This window comes from Aotus nancymaae, unplaced genomic scaffold (assembly GCF_030222135.1).
Source record: "Aotus nancymaae isolate 86718 unplaced genomic scaffold, 86718_ANA_hifiasm-v0.15.2.pri h1tg000002l, whole genome shotgun sequence".
Lineage (NCBI taxonomy): Eukaryota > Metazoa > Chordata > Mammalia > Primates > Aotidae > Aotus > Aotus nancymaae.
In genome coordinates this window covers 4,405,952-4,430,380 of record NW_026988413.1, presented here as the reverse complement: position 1 = coordinate 4,430,380, position 24,429 = coordinate 4,405,952, and the positions used below count along the sequence as shown (strand labels likewise).

Here is a 24,429-nt window from a genome sequence, read left to right as displayed (position 1 = left end):
TTACCACCTACTGAAGCCTCAGCGACAGTGGGCACCTCTCCCCGCAACCAAGCTCGGGACATGGATGAAGCTGGAGACCATCATTCTCAGCAAACTAACACAAGAACAGAAAACCAAACACCACCCGTTCTCGCTCATAAGTGGGAGTTAAACAATAAGAACACATGGACACAGGGAAGGGAACATCACACACTGGGGCCTATTGGGGTGGGGGTCTAGGGGAGGGTTAGCATTAGGAGAAATACCTAATGTAGATGACGGGTTGATGGGTGCAGCAAACTACCATAGCACGTGTATACCTATGAACAAACCTGCACGTTCTGCACATGTGCCCTAGAACTTAAAAACCTAAAGTATGAAAGAAAAAAAAGAAGGCAGAAGGAGACAAAAAATATATATTATTTTATCCAGATGAAAATCTATAACCTTTAGCAAAGAAAAACATAGCTGCAAGTTGGAGATCATGAACTGTCTTTTCAAAGAATCTCCACGTGGTAGCTGACATCAGATCCCATCAGCAGTCAGCCTTCATCACTCCAACACCAAATATTTGTTTAGTTTCTGCTGCATGTATCTCTGATAGAATGTGTTTGGTTTGGCTTTTAAGAAGGCTCACTCACTGAGCCCATGGCCTAAAGCACATACTTACCAAGCCTCGGAGTTCCTACAGAGGGCCTAGCACTTTGTGTTTGGTACAGAGACCAAAAATACAAACCCAGCTTTGAGGACAGAAGGGCAGGAAAGCAGGCTGTTTATTATATGAGTCTCTCACTCCACCCCATGGCCCACTCTGGAAGCAGAAGAATTTTCTTTGGGAATACAAAATGCATCGTTGGTCATTGTTATCTTGTGCAGTTGAGGATCCTGGAATTATAGCATCTAATGTTCTAATTCTACCACCATCTCCATCTTATGAATAGAGATGCAATTGTGAAGGTCATTTCAAGGTAAGCAGCCTCGTTGTGGAAATAGATGTATAGATGTGGGAATAGAATGGATCAGATGGGCAGGAATCAAGGGTCACCTAGTAAGACTCACTGACCAAAGCTGAAAGCAGCCACCAGACTCTATTTTCTCTCTGACAATCTGTGGAGCAAAGAACTTCACCTCCCACCACCATCCCTGCCTGTTGGTGACTTCTCATGAACATTTGGTTGATGGATGGATGAATGTATGTGTGAACAAATAAATTCATTAATAAATATGTATGAGTATTGGTTACTGGAATATGTATTACTAGAGAAACAGGCAAAGACCTGCTCCATACTCTTCCCCCAAGAAAATAGCAAATCATTCTCAGTTAGAAGACTAAAGAGAAATGCTGGAGTCCAGCTCAATGGAAGACAAGTTAGACAGAGACAGACGGTTTAGTGGCACCGGAAAACCCAGGAGGACGAAGACTGGCAGGCGGCATGCTTTTTTTATGAGAAAGAAAACTTGAGCCAGAGTGGCTTCGTTAAAGAAGGGAGAAGGGCTTCATAAGTGACCAGTGGAGAGCTAGGCCATAGGGGCTGCAGACCCGGGACCCAAACGATGTGCGAAGGCTTCAGTTGCTCTCTTGGTCTCTCTCACAATGCTCTGTTCACACAGGCTTTCCGCTTTGCACTGGTGCTGGTTGCATTCTCTTTCCCCCATATGGCTGTTAAAATTGCTGCTAGAAGGTTCCAGAACTGTATGATCCCAGAATTGTATCCTGTGAAAAAGCACAGCTGCTTTTCTTACAGATTAAAGAGGCCCAACCCTGCGTTTCTTTGCCCCTAATGGGTTTTGAGGGTCGTGTCCTTTACCAACCCCTGAGGAAGCTCGGCAGAGATGCTTCAGGATGAGATCAGGCTCACTGAGTTGCTAAACGGAGCTGTGTGGACTGAGGTCTCAGGGAGTCCCAACCTCCAACTGCAGTGAGCTGGATTTCAGACCCTTCCTGTGCACACACAGTGTTACCTGCCCAGACACCCTGCCCCTTTGTCTTGTCATACCACTTATTCCCTTTACGAGATCAAAATCAGGGTGCAGGAAGGAGCCTTAGACATTTTCTAGTTTGACTCTCATCATATTGGTATATACTCCTGCATGTTCCTGGTATGAAAGCAGAAACCCAAACAGTTTATGATATGCTCAGAGCCATGCACACCATTGCTAGAAGGCAGGGCCACAGCCAAGCTTCCACCCTCCTGATGGGGACCGTTTCCATGTGCTGCTCTTACGTGTATTGAAAACTCAACACATGCCTGTGCCTACTAAACCCTTGTAGGCTTTATCTCATTTTAACTTTGCTTACTCATGTCATCTCAGCACTGTTATTATCTACATGTCACAGAGGAGGGAGCTGAGATGCAGAGCATGTTTGTAACTTGCCCAGGGTTGTACACTGATAAAATCTGGCTGTGTCCCCACCCAAATCTCATCTTGAATTGTAGCGCCCACAACCCCTACATGTTGTGGGCAGGACCTGGTAGGAGGTAACTGAATCACAGGGGCAGGTTTTTCCCGTGCTGTTCTCATGATAGTAAGTAAGTCTCACGAGATCTGATGGTTTTATAAAGGGCAGTTCCCCTGCACACGCTCTCCTGCCTGTTGTCATGTAAGACATAACTCTGCTCCTCATTTGCCTTCCGCCATGATGGTGAGGCCTCCCCAGCCATGTGGAACTGTGAGGCCATTAAACCGCCTTTCCTTTATAAATTACCCAGTCTCAGGCATGTCTTTATTAGCAGCATAAGAACAGACTAATACGCATACACCATTGATTGGCACAGCATGTGCCCTCCATGTTCATGGCTCCAAAGTGTACCATCTACCACCTGTTATTTACCTACTAGTATCTCAAATCAACTTAAGCCTAGTAATGTTACTAATTACTGCTTTTGAATGCAGCCATGTTAATGGTATCTAGGTTGGATGAGCTACTTTTATCTTTTTAATTATACAGGAAAAGCAATGGAAAACTGTGATAATGAAAAGAATGTTTGCTCACATACCGTTAAAGATGACTTCACCTACCGCCATGATACGTGAACACACTTGTGAAACTCTGACCTATATTGCAGGAGCCAGGGAGACTAGTGTATTTGTGGCTGATGAGGGATCAGTAAGTTTATAGCATAACAATGCAGGTAAAAATTTGTGAAAGAGCCCTGGTCACCTTCAGGGATGGAACTGACAGCAGAAAGTCCACAGCAACCAAGGTTAAGTACTTTGTTTTGTGTGTACTTATGTGCTGAAACATAGATGTGTAGATATATAACCACATTGTACATTATATTTACAAGTGTGGATTGTATACGCCACTGCACGTCAGAGTCACTATATGGAATCTAGAAAATCAGATTTACTAGACGAGGCTGGGGCCTGAACATCAGTACGTTTTAAACAGTCCCAGGTGATTTCTAAGTGGAGCCGGGTTTGCAAACCAGGTGCCTAGGAGAGAGGTTTTCAACTCCTGGTGTGCTCACAGAGGGACACTTGAAGTATCTGCACAGCTTTGTCAAAATGCAGGTTCAAAGCCCCAAAGACGCGGATGCAGTTGATCTGGGGTGGCCCAGGAATCCGCATGTTTCACAAGCACATTGAATGATTCTGATGCAAGTGAAGGGTCTGAGGCCCACGCCTTGAAAGCTTTGCACGGACCCCGGCTCCTGTAGAGGACTTGCACTGCCATCTGCTGAGGCCCAAAGACCCACACTGGCTACTGACATCCGTATTTTTAACTCCTGGAGAATGTAAAAAGGATTTAGCACCCAGTATAAATATGGAAAGATTCTTTCTTAAATGTTCATTAGAGGACCCTGAGCATATGGTGAGTGTATAGTCTGTATCGACTGATCACTTTTTAATGTCACTTTCATTGTAATCATGCAGCTTCCGAATGCCATGCATTGAACTGTTAGCTCCTTTTCTTCCCAACCCGGGTTTAAAAATTCATCTCAGAGGCAAAACATACTGTCATTTCTCAAATGTTTTTGGAACTGTCAGAACCAGAAGATATATTTAGAGGCCTTTAGTGTAGAACACAAAATTTCACTACACGCAGAATTGCCAATTAGTATGGGAGGCTCAGAAATGATCTTAACGATGCAAGTGTGCCGTGTTTTATTTCTTCTGCATTACATGAATAATTTCAAGGGTGTGTTCACTCTGAATGAGTTTTTTTTTCCTTCCTTTTGCACTGCATGTGGAATCCTCTCTACAGCACAGGTGATGTTAAGTGCTATAATGATGTCTCCTGTCAGCAGTTAGCACGTTTTCCATTAGATGTTCTTACTTCCATACCTGCATTTACAGTTTTGTTTTTACATACAGGATTGAAACAAATACCAGATAGCACTTTTCCATACTATTTTGGCAGACTCCTCCATATCCACAGCGGCAGACAACTTAAATATGAAGCTTCCACCACATGCGATCAGAGGCCTATCAAAATAGCCTCAAACTTCAAATAAATGCCATTTTAGGATCACGTACGCTTTTCTTTAGAATGCCATACACTTTGAAATCTTCTAAGACTATGAGAACTGCATGGACATTTATAGATGAAAAGAAAACCTATTTTTGGAACTCAGAGCTGAAACCCTACCTCAATACCACCCCTGTGTTTTCAAGTGTGCCTTTTCCAATGCTAGTCAACTCTGAACCTGAATTTTAAAAATTATTTTCTTCTCTGTTTCCTCCCTATCTGGGAAGTTGTTTATTTGATGGTTTTAGCTTCTTCTAGCAACTATGGCATGATTTGGAAGCCTGCTGAGAATGAGTCTATAATACGTTTATATTGTGTATTAAAAACCTCCACAGTCTTATGAGTTGACATAACCCTATATGTAACTAATTGACCGAGAGTCCTTTTCAGCATTGGTTTTAATATTTATTTATTTTTGAGATGGAGTCTTGCTCTGTCACCCAGGCTGGAGTGCAGTGGTGCAATCTCAGCTCACTGCAGCCTCTGCCTCCTGGATTCAAGCAATTCTCCTGCCTCAGCCTTCCAAGTAGCTGGGACTACAGGCACCTGCCACCACACCTGGCTAATTTTTATATTTTTAGTAGAGATGGGGTTTTGCCATGTTCGCCAGGCTGGTCTTGCACCCCTGGCCTCAGGTGATCTGCCCACCTCAGCCTCCCAGAGTGCTAGGATTACAGGTGTGAGCCACAGCGCCAGGCCTCTAATTTTTAAGGTTTTAATTATTGGCCTTAGTTTTATCTCTTCCAACGTGATGTAAAGGTCTTCCCATGCCCTTGTCTTGGTTTTTCTTCCCCTCTCATGCCTGCCGTTTGTCTCTTTCCATGACCTCCCTGCCCACCTCACGTCAGGTGGCACTTAAACCTGCTGGCAAACAGTGCCATGTGGCACTGGCGTGTGAGTCCACAGAACGTCTGGGAAAAGAGGCTTGTCGTACCATGTGATATAAGGTGCTAACCGTGCAAACATGCTGTACTCGACAATTTTAGGAGCTTTGCGATTCCTTCTTAAAGATGTGCTCAATATATTTTCCCCCAAAGATTACTTATTTTGTCTGGTTTTACCCTCATTTATCAGTTCCTTACTGAACTTCTTCTTTTCCTAGTTAAACTGGAGAAGTAATTTATTACTCTGCCAGGCAGGAGGAGCTGTCACCAAGAGACGGTAATGAGGGAGACCACATATCCCTGTTGTTCTGGTGACGCCTGGTTTCCAACATAGTTGTTAATAGCACCACTTTCACTTTACCACTTTGGATGGCAAATGGTAGAGTGACAATGGCATTGCATTTCAAGAAAACGTTACAGAGGCTGGTTTTGACAGAATCACATATGCCAGATGTAGTTATGCTGGAAGTAGATGGGAGCCCAATTGACCCTTCTTGCTCCTGTTTACCTGTAGCTTCTGCTTTTCTGCTTCAGCCTGGAATTGTCACCGAATATCCTAGACCTCCTAGTCTGTACAGGGTCTAGTTAGGCAAGACCCACTAGCTTTTTAGAATTACTCCAGAAGTCCTAGCTTGCTGATCAGAAGGCTTGATTCTTCCAGAAGGAGGTAGCCACGGGGACAGAAAACAAGCTGGATTCAGAGCAAGAAAGACTATGTCTACCAGACACCCCTGTCTCTTCCTACCGTAACTGTAGATGTCCCAGTACCTGCTGATTGTAGAAGGCTTTGAAGGTCTATCTTATTACTGCAAATTAAAGGAAAGGCTTCTCTCTAAGATACAAGCAAAGGGAAAGCAGGTACTCAAGAAGCTGAACACGTGGAGAAAGCGTGAGCCATCACAGAGCTGGAGAGGAGAGGCAAGAGCACAAACTTGAACTCCCGTGGAAGCTACTGAGATACACGTGGACAGCATAGCAGCGTGAACGGGACCGACACCATCAAAATGACCATTAAGCGAATAGCCATTCATTTATGGGGAAGTAGTACTGCAGGGATTACGAGCTCTTATAGTTTAAAGCACAATGCATGTAGATCGCGGTCCCAGCGAGGGCAGCCTGCTGTGGGAATCTCTCTCAGCAGGTTTTTGCCTGTTAGCTTCCAGAACCTTCTCTGGTCACTTTTATCCGATCAAATTGTCTCTCTTACCCGAGAAGAGATTTGTTACAAGGGACTTGGTGGATTAAGCTAAAGCAATCTTAAGTGCAGAATGCCAGGTTTCTGATACAGATGATCAATTTCAGTTGCCGCAGAAAACTCCTTCGGGGGTGATGGAGAGAACACACTTTGTGGACCAGTCTGGATTTGTCGCCTAGTCTTGAATCCAGGTGGCACCGAGCCTCATCAGTGCGGACCACTCTGTTCTCTGCTGGCCTTTTCTTGGTGAGATAAGCTCTTCATGTTCAGGAGCCTTGTAATAATTTGCAGAAAGTCTCCAGCGTTGGCCTATGTGTTGGGTACAGGTTTACTGATACATTGTGAGGATGTTTGGTCTTGCCAGTGCATTGTACTAAATGCCTGATGCTGAAAATATGCCTAGGGGATATTTCTCTTTATATCTGTGGAATTTTGTCCATCGCTGTGCTGGAAACAAGCTCTTCCCTGGGCAGTCAGTGGTGCAGTCTTAATTCTGGCCTGTGTGGTGGCACGGGGAGGAGCGGTACCTTTTTCTGTGTCCGTAACCTCTTGATCTCACCCAGGTGAGCTGAAAGACCTTGAATATTTCAAATAATAAAAATGTGTGTGTCACTTTGAATCTGCCCAAAAAATGGGAGAAGATTTTATACACAGAGACACACAAACACACACACGCACAGAGTCATTCAGGAAAAACAACCACAGAAAACAATTTCGCACGTTTTTGTTTCTCTGAAAATAAAAGTCAGGATTTTTATCTACCAATATTAGCATTTATCAAGTTATAACTATGTATAGAATTTAATTGATGTAAATACACAGAGCATAAACTTGCCCCAAAGTATTTATTTATATAAATTTAAAAATTTATTTACAAATAATATGGGAGAAAAAGGTTTATTTCAAAACCAGGTAGAGGGCTGGGTGTGGTGGCTCAGGCCTGTAATCCCAACACTTTGGGAGGCCAAGGCAGGCAGATCACTTGAGGTGAGGAGTTTGAGAACAGCCTGGCCAACATGGTAAAACCCTGTCTCTACTAAAAATACAAAAATTAGGCCGGGCACAGTGGTTTACGCCTGTAATCCCAGCACTTTGGGAGGGTGAGTAGGGTGGATCACAAGGTCAGGAGTTCAAGACCAGCCTGGCCAACATGGTGAAACCCCATCTCTACTAAAAATACAAAAATTAGCCAGACGTGGTGGCGAGCACCTGTAATCTCAGCTACTCAGGAGGCTGAGGCAGAGAATTGCTTGAACCCAGCAGGCAGAGGCTGCAGTGAGCTGAGATCATGCCACTGCACTCCAGCCTGGGTGACAGAGCAAGACTCTCAAAAAAAAAATTAGCTGTGCATGGTTGTGGGTGACTATAACTGTAATCCCAGCTACTCAGGAGGCTGAGCCAGAGAATTGCCTGAACCCAGGAAACAGAGATTGCAGTGAGCCAAGATCGCACCACTGCACTCCAGAGTGGGCGACAAGAGCAAAACTCCATCTCAAAACAAACAAACAAACAAAACTGTACAGAGAAGAAAGTACTTAGGAGCACAGTGTGAGGGTGAGATGCCAGAGCTCAGCATCTGCTCCCGAAGCTGTCACCAGGCATTTGTTCAGGGCATGTGGGCACTAAGAGAATGGCTCTGTGGTGTCAGGTACCTTGCTGCTCTGCATACAAACAATAGGAATGCATGGAGTCCTTGTTAGAAACACGCATTTCTAAGCTGCAAGCCTGGATCCTAGGAAACAGTGTCTCCCAAGAAGAAACTTGTTAATCTGCACTGTGTCAGGCACCCCCTGGGATTCTTACCAGCGGTGATAGGTGAGAATCACCAGTTATGCTAACAGAAGCAGGTACACAGCAGCCCATCTTCCTCCCATCCGTGAGCATGCTTCAGGGCTGTGTACGACCAACAGTTCACATTTTAGAGATGGCTCCCACCTTAATGCACACAAACATGTGGACACCACCATAAACTGTGAAGTCGCCATCACGCGGACACCAGCGGGATTTATGTTGTGTGGATTAATGGTCAGTAGATAAATATACGGCAACACCAAAGGCAGGTCAACAGCTTAAAGGTTAGGAGAAAACAGTGAGTCAGAAGCTAGCAGGTAGTCATCAGTGCATCCGTGAATAATCTGATTATCACGATCAGGGCCAGGGAGGCAGGGAGAAGGCAGGCACCTGCAGAGCAGAAAGCGTATGAGCAGTGCGTCCCGGGAGGGGGCCGCCGTGTCGGAGCCAGTGAGCTTAGAGAAAGGCACAGTAGTGGGCAGATGCCCAGATGAGTAACAGCCAACAGGAGATCACCCAGAATCAGAGGCTCAGAGGAAAGAGGGCCGTGGAGAGACACAAGTACCAAGGAGACAGAGAACGCACAGGAAGGAAATGACCTTCCACCTGAGAGCGCTCTCCAGGAATGGGCCCTGGTAGGTCTTCGGACATGGAAAGGGAGAGGGAGGATGATGTCCTTGGTGATCCACTGGATGATCAGAAAACACAGGAGGTGCACAGCATGAAGCGGGCGGCAAAGGGATCCCAGGTTTTATTTCTAAAGGTTTTAGGGGGTTGGATGCTGGCTTCATGCTCTTACCAGTGATTTTCAAAGGAAGTTGTTTGTTAATTGCCTATTTATTGCCACTTAAAGGGATGCAGTTAGACCCCACTCTGGTGCAGACAACGTAAGAACACTCTGATTGACAGGCCCTCTGGCTCACATAAGGAAAAATGGGAGGGGAGATGATGCAGAAGGCCTCTGGCATGAATCCAGGAGACCCTGGGACGAGGCATGTCATACCCCTCATGACAGCCCCTCCATCGCACAAGCTTGTTCTTCTGGAGAAAGCTAAGAGTGTGTGAAAAATCACACCTACTCCCTTTTGTATTTACTTCATCAAGTACAGAAAAGTAACATGTTTTGCTGTTACTTAGACCAGTGACTGTGAAATATTTGTGTTTTTCATGTTCAGGACCTGATGCTTTGAAAACCATGGACTGGGTAGCCTGGTGGGTGTGTGGTGTTAGCATAACTCCCTCGTGATAAATGATGTGGCTTAGACAATGTTGTTTTTCATCCACTGAATTCTGACCATGGCTGACATATTTTCAGATGGGCCCCACTGTACCTTCAGGAGTTGAGGGAACTGTGCTCCATCAGTAAGAATGTCACACCAGACTGCTAGCCATACGGCAGGGGTTCTCAAGCATCACAGTGTGTGGGACTTGCTGGGAGGCCTTGTGGAAATGCAGATTGCTGGGCTTCACTCCTGGATCCTTGGATTCAGTAGGATGATTCGTATGTCCAGCAAGTTCCCAGGAAATGCTGATTCTTAAAGGGATCGCGCTTGGTATATTGGGTTTCTAGGGTGCCATAGCAAAGTACCAAAAGCAGAGTGGCTCAGAACGACAGAACCTTCTTACCTCTGAATTCTGGAAGCTGAAAGTCCAAAAAGGAGGTGTGGGCAGGGCCGTGGCTCAGGGAGGCTCCCTGCTGGCCTCTTCTTAACCACTGGTGTCCCTGGCAGTGCTTGGCTTCTCTTGGCTCGTAGATGTATCGCCAGGCCTCTGTCTTCACTTGGCACCTCCCTGTGTCTCTTCACACTGTATTAGTCCGTTTTCACGCTGCTGATAAAGACATACCTGAGACTGGGTAATGTATAAAGAAAAAGAGATTTAACGAACTCACAGTTCCACGTGGCTGGGGAGGCTTCACAATCATGGTGGAAGGTGAAAGGCATGTCTTATATGCTGGCAGACAAGAGAGAAATGACAGCCAGGTGAAAGGGGCAACCCCTTATAAAATAATCAGATCTCGTGAGACTTATTCACAACCACGAGAACAGTATGGGGGAAACCACCCTCATGACTCAATTGTTTCCCACTGCGTCCCTCCCACAGCACATGGGAATTATGGGAGCTACAATTCCAGATGAGATTTGGGTGGGGACACAGTCAGACCATATCAGCATAGTCTTCACTTTCTCCAGCTCTCCCCTTTTTATATCAGTCGTATTGAATTAGCCACCACTCTAATGACCTCATTTTAACTCGATTACCTCTGCAGGGACCCAGTTTTCAAATAAGGTCACATTCTAAGCTACTTGGGTTAGGACCTCAACATATGAATTTTGAGGGGCACCGTTCAAGCCAGAACACTCGGAGAACCCCTGCAAAACAGCAATAGCTCAAATTCTTTTTTTTATGACACATAGTAGCATAAAAAGTACATTTTACAAAACTGGCCTAGTGTATAAACACACACATAGAACTGAAACAAAATCTTACAAAAAGCTCTTATCACATGTTATATACTCTTGAGATTTTTAATCCTATTCTATTTCCCTTTTTTAAAAAATGACCCGCCATTCGTTCCATGACTTAAAGACTTACAAACACCTTTCACCAATGTGATGCACACAGTAGATACCCACTGATTATTTATCCACTGTATACATCAATGTTACTGACTGGCCTGCATTACGAGGAGCTGTTATAAATATAGACCTCATTGTTTTAGAGAAAAGTTAGTGTTGCTGTGTATTTTTAATGAGATCTTTGTGAAGCCAGGGCCTTTGATGATGCTGTTCATCCTGCTGCAAACCCATCGCTGCCTTCAAATGTGGCCGTGGGAGTGGCCAACCCCTTGCCTCTAGGAGCCTTTTTCTTCTGGGCTGTTCAGAGGCTCCCCTGAGGCTGCGTGTACAGCTCTGCCAGGCCTCCTGCAGCCTCTGTCACTGCCCTTGGTGGTCCCCACGCAACTCCTTAGCCTATCTGAGCACAGTGTACCTCAAAGTGTGTCTAGCATGAGCCCTCAACTCAGCTCAGCTCTGGGCCGGTCCTTCACTGCCTCCCTCCAGCCTGGAGAAGTCCTGGCAGGGACCTTGTTCTGAGCGCCAAAAGCTTGTCACCTAAGGAGACTGCGTTGGCCTCCTCTTCATATGTATTTATAGTGAAACTAATATTGAGACCTCCTCCACATCCTATCAGAAGAGGAAGGAACAAAGCGAGTGCAGCAGAGACCCAGGAAGGGGGCTTTTGAGAAGCTGAATTTGTCAGATTTTAAATACGTATCGACACTCACTCCGCTCATTCTTGGCCGGTATGTTCAGTAAGACATGTGCATACATGGCTGTGATAACAAGTGTAATAAGTAAGTGAGAACAGTACAAAGTATTGCTGGAGAGGCAGAGAGGTGACAGAAAGAATTTCTGCTACGAGGAAATGCTGTACAGAGGAGGAGCATCTGAGCTAGATCTTAAAGGATCTTTATGATTTAAACAGACACACAAGGAAATGGAAAGACAAGAGCTTGACCTAAAGCAGGCAGAGGGGAAATTAAGAGAACTGGCGAATGGTCCAGTTTCTAGGGGGAACACAGGGAGCTGGGCGGTAGCTGCTAGGATGTGAAAGTGGGTTGAGATCTCATCTCCGGAGGGTCTGAATGTCACAGGGGAGTTTGCTCAGGACGTAAGAGCAAAGGGCACTTGCTGAAGTTGATGCGAAGGTGGAAGGCAGTGATACATAAGAATACATCGGGGAAATGGACAGCACATTAGAAGGCTTCTGGGACAACCGGGGCCTGTAGCGAGTTCTTCTCAGAGGGGATCAAAGGAAGGGAAAGAGAAAGATGCGGTGCCAGAGGGACCCACCTGGTGGATGATCGGCCCTGGGACAGGAGAAAAACAATCCAAAGTGCGCCCTTCCAGGAGTGATGCTTGGCAGGCTTCCGCTCTCCACAGAAACAGGAAGGACAGAGCAAAGACTGGGGGGACAGACCCCCTTAGCCGTAGACATGTGCCCATGGGGCACAATGTCCATATCCAAGTGGACCTGGTAAGCAGACGATGAAAAGTTAAGGGTGGAAACTGTAGGCTTGACGGTCAGCATAGTGAAGCTGACCCCCCAGAAATAAACCGAGCGGCTATGTGGCACCATGCAGATACACACACACACAGACACAAATATTTTTGTTTAAGGTAGAAGGAGAAAGAGGAGGAGAGGGAAGAAGTGGAAAGAAAGACGCTGACTTGACTGAACTTTTCGCTGCTAACGTTTGGTAAAGGACAGCTTTAGACACAGGCTGGATGCAAGCAAGCATGAAGATGCTTTCTCGTGTGCCTTCTTGTAAAGGAAACGCAGGTAGATGTTTGTCTTTGTGTGGTTGTAATTAAGTGCCAAATGATGTCCTCCATTCCCTTTCTGACCCAGAAGAACCAGCTGTGCAGCACCATCTCTTGGTCTGTTTTTGGAAATGAGCCCAATGCACCTGACCTTCAGTTCTATGAGAAACCAGGGCGGTAACCAGTGAACTAGAGTAAGAAGCCCCAAGCTGCTGAGGGCAGGCTCTGTGCAAGGCGTGTAGCACAGACAGCCCCACCCTGTGTTTGTGGGGCAAGTCCCCCTCCCCCAGGGAGGACTGATTCATTCAGGAAGTTTTCCATCATCCTTCAACTTCAGCATCAGGACTTACAGTTCACTGGACCATCAGCCACAGGACTGGGCCCAGACACCAGGCAAGAAGTCAGAAGTTTTGGCCAGATGCTCGGTCTTCGGTGAGTGCCCAGGGAGAGGCACAAGTGCAACAGGAGTCAGACGCCACAGAGGGATGTGACTTCTGCAGAATCTTGGGAAGGAGGCAGTGTGGATTTTGCATGTAGGAGGGACTTAAATAACTTTTGTCACAGTCAGTTGGGACATGCTAAGGCTTGAGCTCATTTACTCATGGTTCAGGCAGCTATAGTCAGCACCAAGAAACAGTTAAACTTAGGTACCCACAGAGAGCAGAGCGGGGAAGGCAGAGGCCAGCACCTACTTGCCTGGGAGCTGGAAGAGGAATTTCGAGGTTTCTGAGCAGGAATGAATGTTAGTGGTCGCTGGTTCCATCTCACCAATTCCTGCATTCTCCTGAATGCACCAACAAATGGCTTCCGTCCTTCTAGTAACAGGAGCTTTTAGTGCTGAAGTAGTTCAAACTACCAAAAGACAGTTTCGTTGGTCTGAAATCTATTTACCTCTAATGTGTACTCGTCAGCCTTATTCTTCCCATGGGAGCAAAAGAGAACAGGCCTACTGACACTTACCCGTGAAGTTCTCTGAAACCTTAAAGGCATCAATCCTTCTCCCCTGGGTCTTCTCTTTTCTGGGCAGAATACTTCCCCTTGCTCCAGGAGTCTCTCAGGTGGCTCTGTTTCTAGACTCAGCCAACCTGGTCATCTTCTCTGGAGTATTTCGGCTTATTGGTCTCACCATTAGAAAAAATGACACCCTCAACTGGACCTATTTCTTCAAATGTTGAGGGAAATGGTTTTAGACATGATAGGACAACGTTTTTTCCCAGAAAGACCTTATGAGCTGGGTAGCTCTTGTCTCCGCCCACATTATTAGAGATGAGCGTGTTTATTTTAATTATCCAAAGAAGGATCCAGGTGGCAAATGGGGGAAGTTTGCTTCTGCCTCCCCTACTCTGAATGCCCGCCTGATAACTGGCCCTTCCACAGAGCGGGTCTCCGGGGGCTTCTTGGAAGCACAGCAGCTGCTACGTCCCGCAGGGACATGAGAGTGGATGGAATTAATTACTAAAACCAGCCAAGACCAAGATTAAGGAAGATATCATGTAATGTGGCAATTCGCAAAGTATTTCTGAAAAATGAGGCATCTGTTTCCTGGTCTCTTCTCTCTCTGTGTCAACTGAAGGGTGTGGTGGGGAATGGGGGCTGTAATTCAGTTTTAACTGCTTGACTGATCTTCTCTGACTCCTCAAAGGCTGTCAGAGTACAAAAGGAATATGTACTGGACATTGCCTTCATGAAGTGTCTGTCACAGTCCACAAAACCTCGGCTTGGATTTTGAAAGCAGATTGCTTTCTGTCTCCTAGGGGACTGTCTGTTGTGTTAATTTCCAGATACGGATATGACTGTGCCATCTAGCACCTAATGGAACTTCTTTTTTATCTGTTAATGGAACACTTCAAAATTGTGAGAAAATAAACCCTTTGAGTAAACACTTCATTTTCTCATTTTCCTTCATTTTAAAGCCAAGAAATAGAAGATTTTCCAGCTTCTTTTTGGTGCTTTTATTTTTTTCCTTCAGGTTTTAATTTTTTTTCCCTAACCACCCCTGACATCTCATGCAGATAACTTCTCTTTTCTTTTTTCTTTTTTTTTACCACCCAGACTCTAAATCTCACTTTCTTTTCTCTGTCTCATCTGTCTTTTCTCTGTGTTCAGTTTCCCAGTGTTTTCAGCCTTGCTTCTTATTACATTACTATATTGTGTGTTTTTTTAACCATGTATGCCAGCCATGGGGTTTTCGATTCTAGCTTAAGAAAATCTTACTCTGGGTTCATCTACACCTCCTGTTATTTTTCACTTCCTCTTTGAATGAAATTATAGGATTAAATAAGGAAAGGATTGCTGAGATCCCGTGAAGCAATGTGCTTGGCAATGCATGCACCCATTCCAGACAACCCCAGTGGTGCTTTGAGCCCCTGCTTATATGCCCTCCGTGCTGGGGAACTCACCACGTCAGGAGACCATCCTCAAAAATCCTCTAAGTGGACCTCACAGATGCTGCCCAGACGCCCAGCCCAAAATCCGGGGTAACGATCTCAGTCATTGTCTCACCCCCACCCCAGCTCTCAAAAGAGGGCAGGTGCAACTCTGCCATTCTTAATGAAATTCCTGTTTGCCAAGAGCCCCAAAGAGTAGAAAAGTGAGAGTTTCGTGGACTCTACACAGTGCTGGTAGCTAGATCATGCAATTCTCAGAATTTAAACAAGAGTGTTTTTTATTCCTTTCTTGTGATTTGAATTTCCTTAGCAACTACTCACAACACTTACCCTCGTATTGCACAGAAGGAAACTGAGGTTCGGAGAACTTAACTTGCACAAGTTCACTCAGCAAGTGAATAACGGGCTCGGGTGAAATCTGCGCCTTTCTCTAAGGTTGCATAATAGTAGCAGCTACAGAGTAGTGGCCGTGTCCTGCTCCAGAGCTCCTCCTAGCCACCCTCTTCTGCTGGCCCCAGCCTGCTGCAATGTTACGAAGGGAACACTTGAGGCGACGTGGAGGAGGGAGAGGAGCACAGGCAGGCCAGACTGGGCAACTGTGGCTACTCCAGCATCCCAAACTAGGGCCGTGCTAGAGGGTAGAAAATGTGCTGTGAATTTAAGGGGCATTCTCAAGTTACAAAGTCAAGTGAAACTTGGCAATCATTTTTACATAGACAGGAAAGTAAGCAATGAGAATAGCTGACACTCATTCCAGTATTTTCTGTGGAAAGACCAGGTGCATGGAAGGAGATAGAGAATTCTTTAGTAGAAAAGGAATGTATTTCTCTAATGACCAGTGATGATGAGATTTTTTTCATATGTTTGTTGGCTGCATAAATGTCTGTGTAGCCATAAAAAGGAATGAGATCATGTCCTTTGCAGGGACATGGATGAAGCTGGAAGCCATCATTCTCAGCAAACTAACACAGGAACAGAAAACCAAACACCACATATTCTTACTTATACATGGGAGTTGAACAAAGAGAACACATGGACACAGGGAGAGGGACATCACACACCGGAGCCTGCTGGGGGATGGGGGGCAAGGGGCGAGAGATCATTAGTACAAATCTCTAATGCATGTGGAGCTTAAAACCTAGATGATGGGTTGATAGGTGCAGCAAAGCACATGGCATGGCTTTCCCTATGTAACAAGCCTGCATATTCTGCACATGTATCCTAGAACGTAAAGTAAGATTAAAAAATAAAATAATAAAAAATTTCACCTAAAAAAAGAATGTATTTTGTTTTCAAAATATTGAGTTTGGGGTTAAAGTTTGGCATAAAAACATCCATGTAGAAAGGCCCAGCCCAACTTAAATATAAGTTTAGATCTCAGAAGATACATGAAGCGTAAAGTCGTAAATTCAGTAGGAAGCTGCATAAGAAAGCAGAAATGATGGGGACCTGCCCAAGGCTTAGACCAGTGAGGAAGGAGCCCCCCGAGATGGCAGGTTGGTGCCTGCCTTCCATTTGGGTCTGCAGCAGCAGGAGAGGAAGGTGAGGAGCCTGGATGGAGGAGCAGGAGGGGAAGGAGGGCAGGTCCTGGAATCGGGAAAGAAGAACAACTCCCGTTGACTTCATCGTGTGCTGCAGGCTGGAAATCGGGAAGATGCCATGTGTTTGGCAGACAAGGATTTGCTGGGAGAACTCGGTTTGAGAATGTTGGGAGTATATTGTGGTGGGTTGGAAATGAATAGAAAGTGAGCCAGTGAAGCAGCGTAGACTGTTTATGAAGGGTCATGATAGTTAAAAGAAGGAGGCCAGGCACGGTGGCTCACACCTGTAATCCAAGCACTTTGTGTGGCTGAGGCGGGTGGATCACCTGAGATCAGGAGTTTGAGACTAGCCTGGCCAACATGGCAAACCCCGTCTCTATTAAAAATACAAAAAATAATTAGGCGGGCATGATGGTGCACACCTGTAGTTCCACTACTCTGGAGGCTGAGGCAGGAGAATCGCTTGAGCGTGGGAAGCAGCAGCTGAAGGTGAGCCAAATCACAGCACCGCACTTCAGCCTGGGTGACGGACTGAGACTCCATCTCAAGAAAAGAAAAAGGAAGGAGCAGTTCTTGGGGAATATGGCCAGGGATTTTTTTTGTCAGTGAGGGATATTTGAGTTACAGTCTACAGACTTCGAAGAAGTAATAGGGGAGAATGAGTGGTTACAAATGTAAGACACAGCGGAGGAGTTGCTGAAGTTCAGCAAGAGGAGGCGGGCATGAGCTTAGACTTGGAAAGGAAGATGGCGGTGGTAGAAGAAAAACTTCAGCCGGATCCAATTTAAAGGGGTTTAACTGAGCAGCGACTGACACATCAAAAGCGATGGCAACAAAAGTCAAAATAGACAAATGGGATCTGATTAAAGAGCTTCTGCACAGCAAAAGAAACTATCATTAAAGTGAACCAGCAACCAATAGAATGGGAAAAAAATTTTGCAATCTACCCATCTTACAAAGGGCTAATATTCAGAATCTACCAAGAACTTAAACAAATTTAAAAGAAAAAAACAACCCCATCAAAAAGTGTGCAAAGGTTATGAACTGACATGTCTCAAAAGAAGACATTTATGCAGCCAATGAACATGTGAAAAAAAGCTCATCATCACTGGTCATTAGAGAAATGCAAATCAAAACCACATTGAGATACCATCTCACGCCAGTTAGAATGGCGATAATTAAAAAATCAGGAGACAACAGATGCCAGAGAGGACATGGAGAAATAGGAACACTTTTACAGTGTCGGTGGGAGTGTAGATTAGTTCAACCATTGTAAAAGACGGCGTGGCAATTCCTCAAAAACCTAAAACTAGAAATTCCATTTGACCCAGCAATCCCATTACTGGATATATACCCAAAGGATTATAAATCATTCTATTATAAAGACACATGCACACATATGTTTATTGCGGCACTGTTCACAACAGCAAAGACTTGGAACCAACCCAAATGCCCATCAGTGATAAACTGGATAAAGAAAATGTGGCACATACGCACCATGCAATACTATGCAGCCATAAAAAAGGATGGGTTCATGTCCTTTGCAGGACATGGATGAAGCTGGAAACCATCATTCTCAGCAAACTGACACAAGAACAGACAACCAAACACTGCATGTTCTCACGCATAAGTGGGAGTTGAACAATGAGAACACATGGACACAGGGAGGGGAACATCACACACTGGGCCTGTCAGTGGGTAGGGGGCTAGGGGAGGGAGAGCATTAGGAGAAATACCTAATGTAGATGACGGGGTGATGGATGCAGCCAGCCACCATGGCACATGTGTACCCATGTAACAAACCTGCACGTTCTGCACATGTAGCCCAGAACTTAAAGTAAAATTTAAAGAAAGAAAAGACCTTAGACAAAATTCAGTGTGCACAATGGTACGAGATAGAACAGACCCTAGACATTGAAAGTATCGGTCCATGGGCGGGCAGGAGGGGAGAGGGGAGACGTTTCCTGAGTAGAGGGAAATTCTAGAGACATTAGAAGCAGATCAAATATGAACTCACCCGGTGACAAACTCTCAACTGCTTTTTAAAAAATTATTGAATACCAGTGTCAAATATTTGTGTGTGATATATTTAAAAAATAATTTGCTGAAACTGTTTTTCCATCTGCAGTTAGTGTTTTGGGAAATAAGTTTTCATATATTCATTTTCCAGGAGAAATATTAACGGAATGGCATAGGATGAGACTAAAGTAACTCATGTTCGTGAACTTCTAAAAAACGGCACTCTTAGAAAAATAACTGAAAGCAGCCTTACTAATTTCCAATCTTTGTGTTCTTACAATCGGAAATATTTAGTCTATTTCATTTTATTTATTATTATTTTTTTAGACAAAGTCTCGCTCCGTCGCCCAGGGTGGAGAGTAATGGCACGATCTCAGCTCACTGCAACCTCCACCTCCCGGGTTCAAGCGATTCTCTTGCCTCAGCCTCCCGAGTAGCTGGGACTACAGATACTCGCCATCCTGCCCGGCTGATTTTTGTAGAAATGGAGTTTCACCGTGTTGGCCAGGCTGGTCTTAAACTCCTGACCTCAGGCGATCTACTGGCCTCAGCCTCCCAAAGTGCTGGGATTACAGGCATGAATCACTGCTCCTGGCCTAGAGCCTATTATTTTAAAGAAAGAAACATAAATACAAAATTGACCGCAGAAAAAGAAAAAGATTTTATCTCTCTCTGAGGAACAAATTCTTTCAGTGCGATACAGCTTTCTTTTTTAGATAAGACACTGTACAAGTGAAAACGCTTCAATTCGTACCCCTTAAACTGCTGTTTCTTTGTGCTTGGGTTCTTTCGGCTTGCTGTTGAGGAAGATTTTGTGGAAGACAATGACATTTTATTGCTTCATCTTGGAGCAAGGAGAAATTGTTTCTCTTCTTCCCACTTTTTTCAAGAGTAGCGCTGGGCTCACACTTGCGCTTCCTTGCTGAAGGCGTCCATTTGCATCAGCAGTGTGTTCTGGAATGCCACGTTCACATTCCTGCACTTGGCAGACCCGGCTTCTCAGGTTTTCTTCTCCCTGCTTCTCAACTATATTCACCTTTGTTTCAGCCTTTCTCGTGGGCGGTTCAGTTTGGCAGATGCAGCTTCTCAGGTTTTCTCTTTCTCTGCTTCTTGACTTTATTCATTTTTGTGTCAGCCTTACTTATTGATGATTCCGTTTTCCAGATATTCTATTCTAGTCCCCGTGCATACACGTGGGGTTTGCTTTGTTTTGGTTTGGAGGTTTCTTGCCTAACAATACAAACAAACAATTGAAAGCAACACTTTTTTCCTCCTCCTCCCCCTCCTCCTCCCCCTCCTCCTCCCCCTCCTCCCCCTCCTCCTCCTCCTCCCCCCTCCCCCTCCCCCCTCCCCTCCCCTGTTCCTCCTCCTCTTCCCCTTCCCCCTTCCCCCCTCCTTCCCCCCCTCCTCCTCCCCCCTCCCCTCCCTCTCCTCTTCCCCCTTCCCTTCCTCCTCCCTCTCCCCCCTCCCCTCCCCTCCCCCTCCCCTTCCTCCTCTTCTTCCCCATCCCCCTCCTCTCCTCCTCCTCCCCCTCCTCCCCCTCCTCCCCCTCCTCCTCCTCCTCCTCCTCCCCCTCCTCCCCCTCTTCCTCCTCCCCCTCCTCCTCCTTCCTTCCTTCTTCCTCCTTCCTCTTTTTTCTTCTTTCTTCTTTCTTCTTGCCATGGCCTTGATAGGGTTATTTTAATTGATCTTCCCCTTTCTCATGGGCACCACTTAAAAAATACCTACAGAGCTGAATTGCAAGGATGTGTAGTGGTATATTTAAAGATGAATGTAAAGATACAACTCTAGGTATTTGTTTTGGGGATGGCATAACCAGGGAATGAATTTAAATCACTGTTTCTAGATAGATTAAAGCAATGGGCCTTCAACCAAGAAAGATGGCAGGTGTTCTTACTTTGCATATTTATTATATTTGCTGCTATCCTGGAATTTTCAGCTGACAACTGACTTCTGACTTGAGAGTTCAGAGATACAAGCTGGGTTCAGGCAATTTTCAAGGGAATGTTCAGAGACAGACCTCAGGTCAAATCCCACTTGGCTTTAACTTTAATTCCTTAAGATTTTATTTTCCTACCTGTAAAAATGGGATAGTAATATCTACTTCATAAAGACTAAATGAGTTCCTGCATGGTAGGGAGCTGGCAAAGTACCCACTATGTGGTATGTGCTTCATAAATGAGATCCACGCCCACCACCCACTTCCGCTCACCACTGTCACCATCTCCAGAACTTCGAACTCTTGGCTGCAGTAATATCAAAGCCTTCCTCTGAGCGGTTTGGTCTGTGAGTGGTCCTCTCCCAGCCCCTCAGCACCTCTGTCCTGATACTATTCCAACAAGGAATTTATCTGTTTGCTTTAGAAGTTGCTGGAAGTTTACAAAGAAGAAACCCAGTAGCTCAGAAGAAATGTATCCACATCTGATTTTAAAAATATCTGTTTTATCTGGTTTTAAAGCAGCTATATGACTTACCTATTGCTATATAAGAAATTACCAGAAACTCAGTGGCTTAAGGCAGCCAACATTTATCATCTCACAGTCACTGTGGGTCCGGGACTTGGGACCGTCATAGCTGTGTGGCTCTGGCTCAGGATCCCTCGTGAGGCCACCATCAAGGCATTAGCCAGGGCTGCAGTCATCCAAAGTCTTGACTGGAGAGGGGGAACCCATTTCCACATCCACTCACATGGCTGCTGGCAAGAGGCAGTGTAACAGGGATGAGCCTCATACTCTCCACAGGGCTGCTTGAGTATCCTCACAACATGGCAACCAGCTTCCTCAGAGCAAGTGATATGAAGGACAGCAAGAAGGAAGCCACAATACCCCTTCTAACCTGGCTGTAGACGTATAACACCACCACTGCTACCACATTCTGTTCATGAAGGTCACAAAGTCAGCCATCACTGAAGAGCACAGAATTGGGCTTCATCTCTTCCCTCCTCTCTCCTTGTCTCCTCTTCCCCCTTTCTCTTTCCTCCATCATCCTCTACTCTTGCTGTGCCTTGGTTTCTTATCTGACCAAAGGTCACTTCTGCCCCCTAGGGATGCTATGAAAACAAAGTGAGATCAATCAAATGAAAAGGCGGTTTTCGAAGGAGAGTTCAGAAACTCTGTATAATATACTGTATACCATAACCATGGAAACCCGAGATCTGCTCTGGCTAGCTTCCTGCTCTTGCATCTGAGGGAGCTGTTCCAGGTCATGCAGTCGTGGCTTACTCACAGTGCAGTGTGGGGTCCTTTAATGGGTGCTCTCTTAACAGTGACCTGCTCAGGACACAGGAGCCAGTACCAGGCCCTTCCTTCCTTCCCCTGGCCAGGCAGCACCACTCATTCTGGCAGAAATAGCGAAAGGAGTTAAGTTCCTGTGTTCCTTATTAGATTGCTGTGGCAGCTCCACAGAGCTCTCCTGCGCAGGCCTGTCTCTTAGTGGCTGTTTCTTTATGACTAAAGCCACACTTGCCCATCTGCCGCCCTCAAAGCAGGCTGCCCTGGGCCCCATATTTCTGGTTCAGGAGTCTCAAGGTCTCCGAAAGCACCAGATTGTTGGGATTTAAGTGCTGTTGTTTATTTTTATACCTGGGTACTCTTTCTCCAAATAACTCCAAGACCATTGTGATTTTCTAGAAGTTAATTCAGTGGTCTAGGCTAGCTGGGGAGTGGTGGTATTAGCAAATCCTACCTGTTTTCTTTGCGGGCTCATTTCCGTCATTGGTCCCTCAAATGCACTGCTGTTCAGTGTACTCTACCTTGGATATGAATGCCTTTGCCTCCACGTCCCTCACCTATTATCTATAGAAAGGTGGTTTTAAATGTTGGTCACTGAACATTTAGCCACATGGGGCGCCAGCTCTCAGAGGTTTCACAGGTAAAGGAAAGGCTTGGGAGGGAATGAAATACGGTTCCATGCAACAGAGTAACCCACATGTTCTGTGTATTCAACACGGTCTCTACCCAGGAGGCTGGCGATGAAGGATGCTAACCTTTCCTGAACTACCATCTTCTCCCTTCTTTTGGTGTAACCCTCGAATTCTGTTCATGGTGTCTGTGGATTGCGGAGTCATTTCCTGGCTAAGGAGCTTAAGAAAGGTATCTGAGATTTGAGGGTTACAGGAGTTTGGAAGCACTGTTTTCTGGTTTTCTGTTACCTCCATTTTAAAGCTGTGATACTTCCAACAGCCCTTTTTCAGTCAGCTCTTATTGACTACTCTTTTTGAAACTAAAAGATGCATATCCAATTGTACAGAAGGTCAAAAGTGCGCCCAATTAAGACTGCCTTGACTTCAATATTGCAACTCACTGAAGACACACAGTAGAAGTTCTGGTGGACCCCCTGCCATCACTCAGAGAGAACTCCAGCCGTACACGGGTCTTACTGACCCATTGGGTCTAGCTGACTGTGACAGTCTCCAATGACCAAGGTGTCCTCATTAGTTCTGTACTATATTTAGTTAAGCCTGAAATCTGTGCCTCTAATTTAATCACATACCAGGTAGCCATGGAGATGACATCAAGCCTCTGGCTGCCCTATAAACCACTGCAAATGCTGAAAATAAAATAAACGGGATATGCAAATCGACTTCCTAAGTAAATAAAAGCCTTTGCCTCCAGGTGTTGGGATTAGCTGCTTTTGGTCCACTGATGTTTGTTAGGATTCACAGTGATTTGAAAAATATCAGAGTCACCGCCTCTGTCTCAATGCCTGCTTTTTTTCCTTTTTGTCTGTTGCAGATATATCAACACTCCTATACTGGATATTATGTCCTGAGCAAAATTCCTCATGGGTAAGAGTGTTCTTTCCTTTCTTTTAATTAGAAATCTACAAGGCAAAGGAAAGGGTAGAACATGGACCAGCTGCTTAACCCTTAGGGCGGGAAATGGCATGTCCGTTTCTCACACTGCGGGAGCTCTGGGACTCTCCCTAGGTAATGACCCTAAGGATGTCAGAGGGTCACTTGAGTCCACTCACTTGCCATTTCTGAAGCCCCCTTTCTAGAGAGCAACTCTGCTCTGTTCCTGTGCTGGGTCCTGCGGTTGACCCTGGAGGTTCTGCAGAGCAGGAAATTCCCCTCTGCTTTGTAATCACCTGCAGCCTCATCTCAGGCACAGTGGGGTGGCCCTTGGCCTCCCAGGAGGGTTCCTGGTTATACTCACGCTAGAACAGCAGGAGCCCCTCTCAGCCCACCACATGTCTTCAGAAGCAAACCCCGAACATATTTGTGGGATTAAGGTAAATTATTCTGGTCACAAATTCAGCGGTGCATTGGGAACCGGGTGGGCTGAGCGAGTCCATCTCAGCAGGTGGCACTAGAGCTGCTCTGCCCATCACTCTGACGGGGATTCAGGGGCATATGTGTTCTTGTTTTATTGCCTTTTCTGAGCTTGGTTGTGCTCCTAGGAGCCGGGTTTCAGTGCCTGCTTTTGACTGGGCCACCCCACTTCAGGCAGTTTCATGACCTCAGATTGCACTGCTAAATTCATCCGGTCTCTCAAAAATGTATTGTCCGGAGCGGGAGCGAGTTTAGTTTTCAGTGCTGGGCAGACGTCCCCAACACGACACTCAGATGCATGGTCAGCTTCACCTTTGGAACCCAGGGCAGGAAAGACACTGCGTCGAGTTTGGTGAAGCCACGTGTTGAGTCAGGCACAGATAAGAAACAGTTGCAGAGCCAGGAAAGCCTGTCAGGCAGGACTTTCTGTTGTTTTCATCTTTATTCTTTCTTCGTCTCCTCCTCCCTCCTCCTCCCCTCCCCGTTCTCGTTCCCTTCTCCTGACCTTCCTGTTCTCCACCTCCTATTTCTTTTTCATCTCTTCCGTGGTTTCTGTCGTGGT

At 45.7% G+C, this 24,429-nt stretch overlaps 1 protein-coding gene across 5 annotated transcripts in view; it reads left to right on the top strand.

Moving 5' to 3' along the window:
* DPP6 (dipeptidyl peptidase like 6) overlaps positions 1–24,429 on the top strand; it is a 1,138,230-nt gene that overhangs the window by 862,719 nt on the left and 251,082 nt on the right. For all 5 annotated transcript variants that reach the window (XM_064368693.1, XM_064368763.1, XM_064368675.1 and 2 more), the window contains exon 6: positions 23,329–23,381. In XM_064368693.1, coding sequence (XP_064224763.1) covers positions 23,329–23,381 — 53 coding nt within the window. The remainder of the gene's footprint in view (positions 1–23,328; positions 23,382–24,429) is intronic.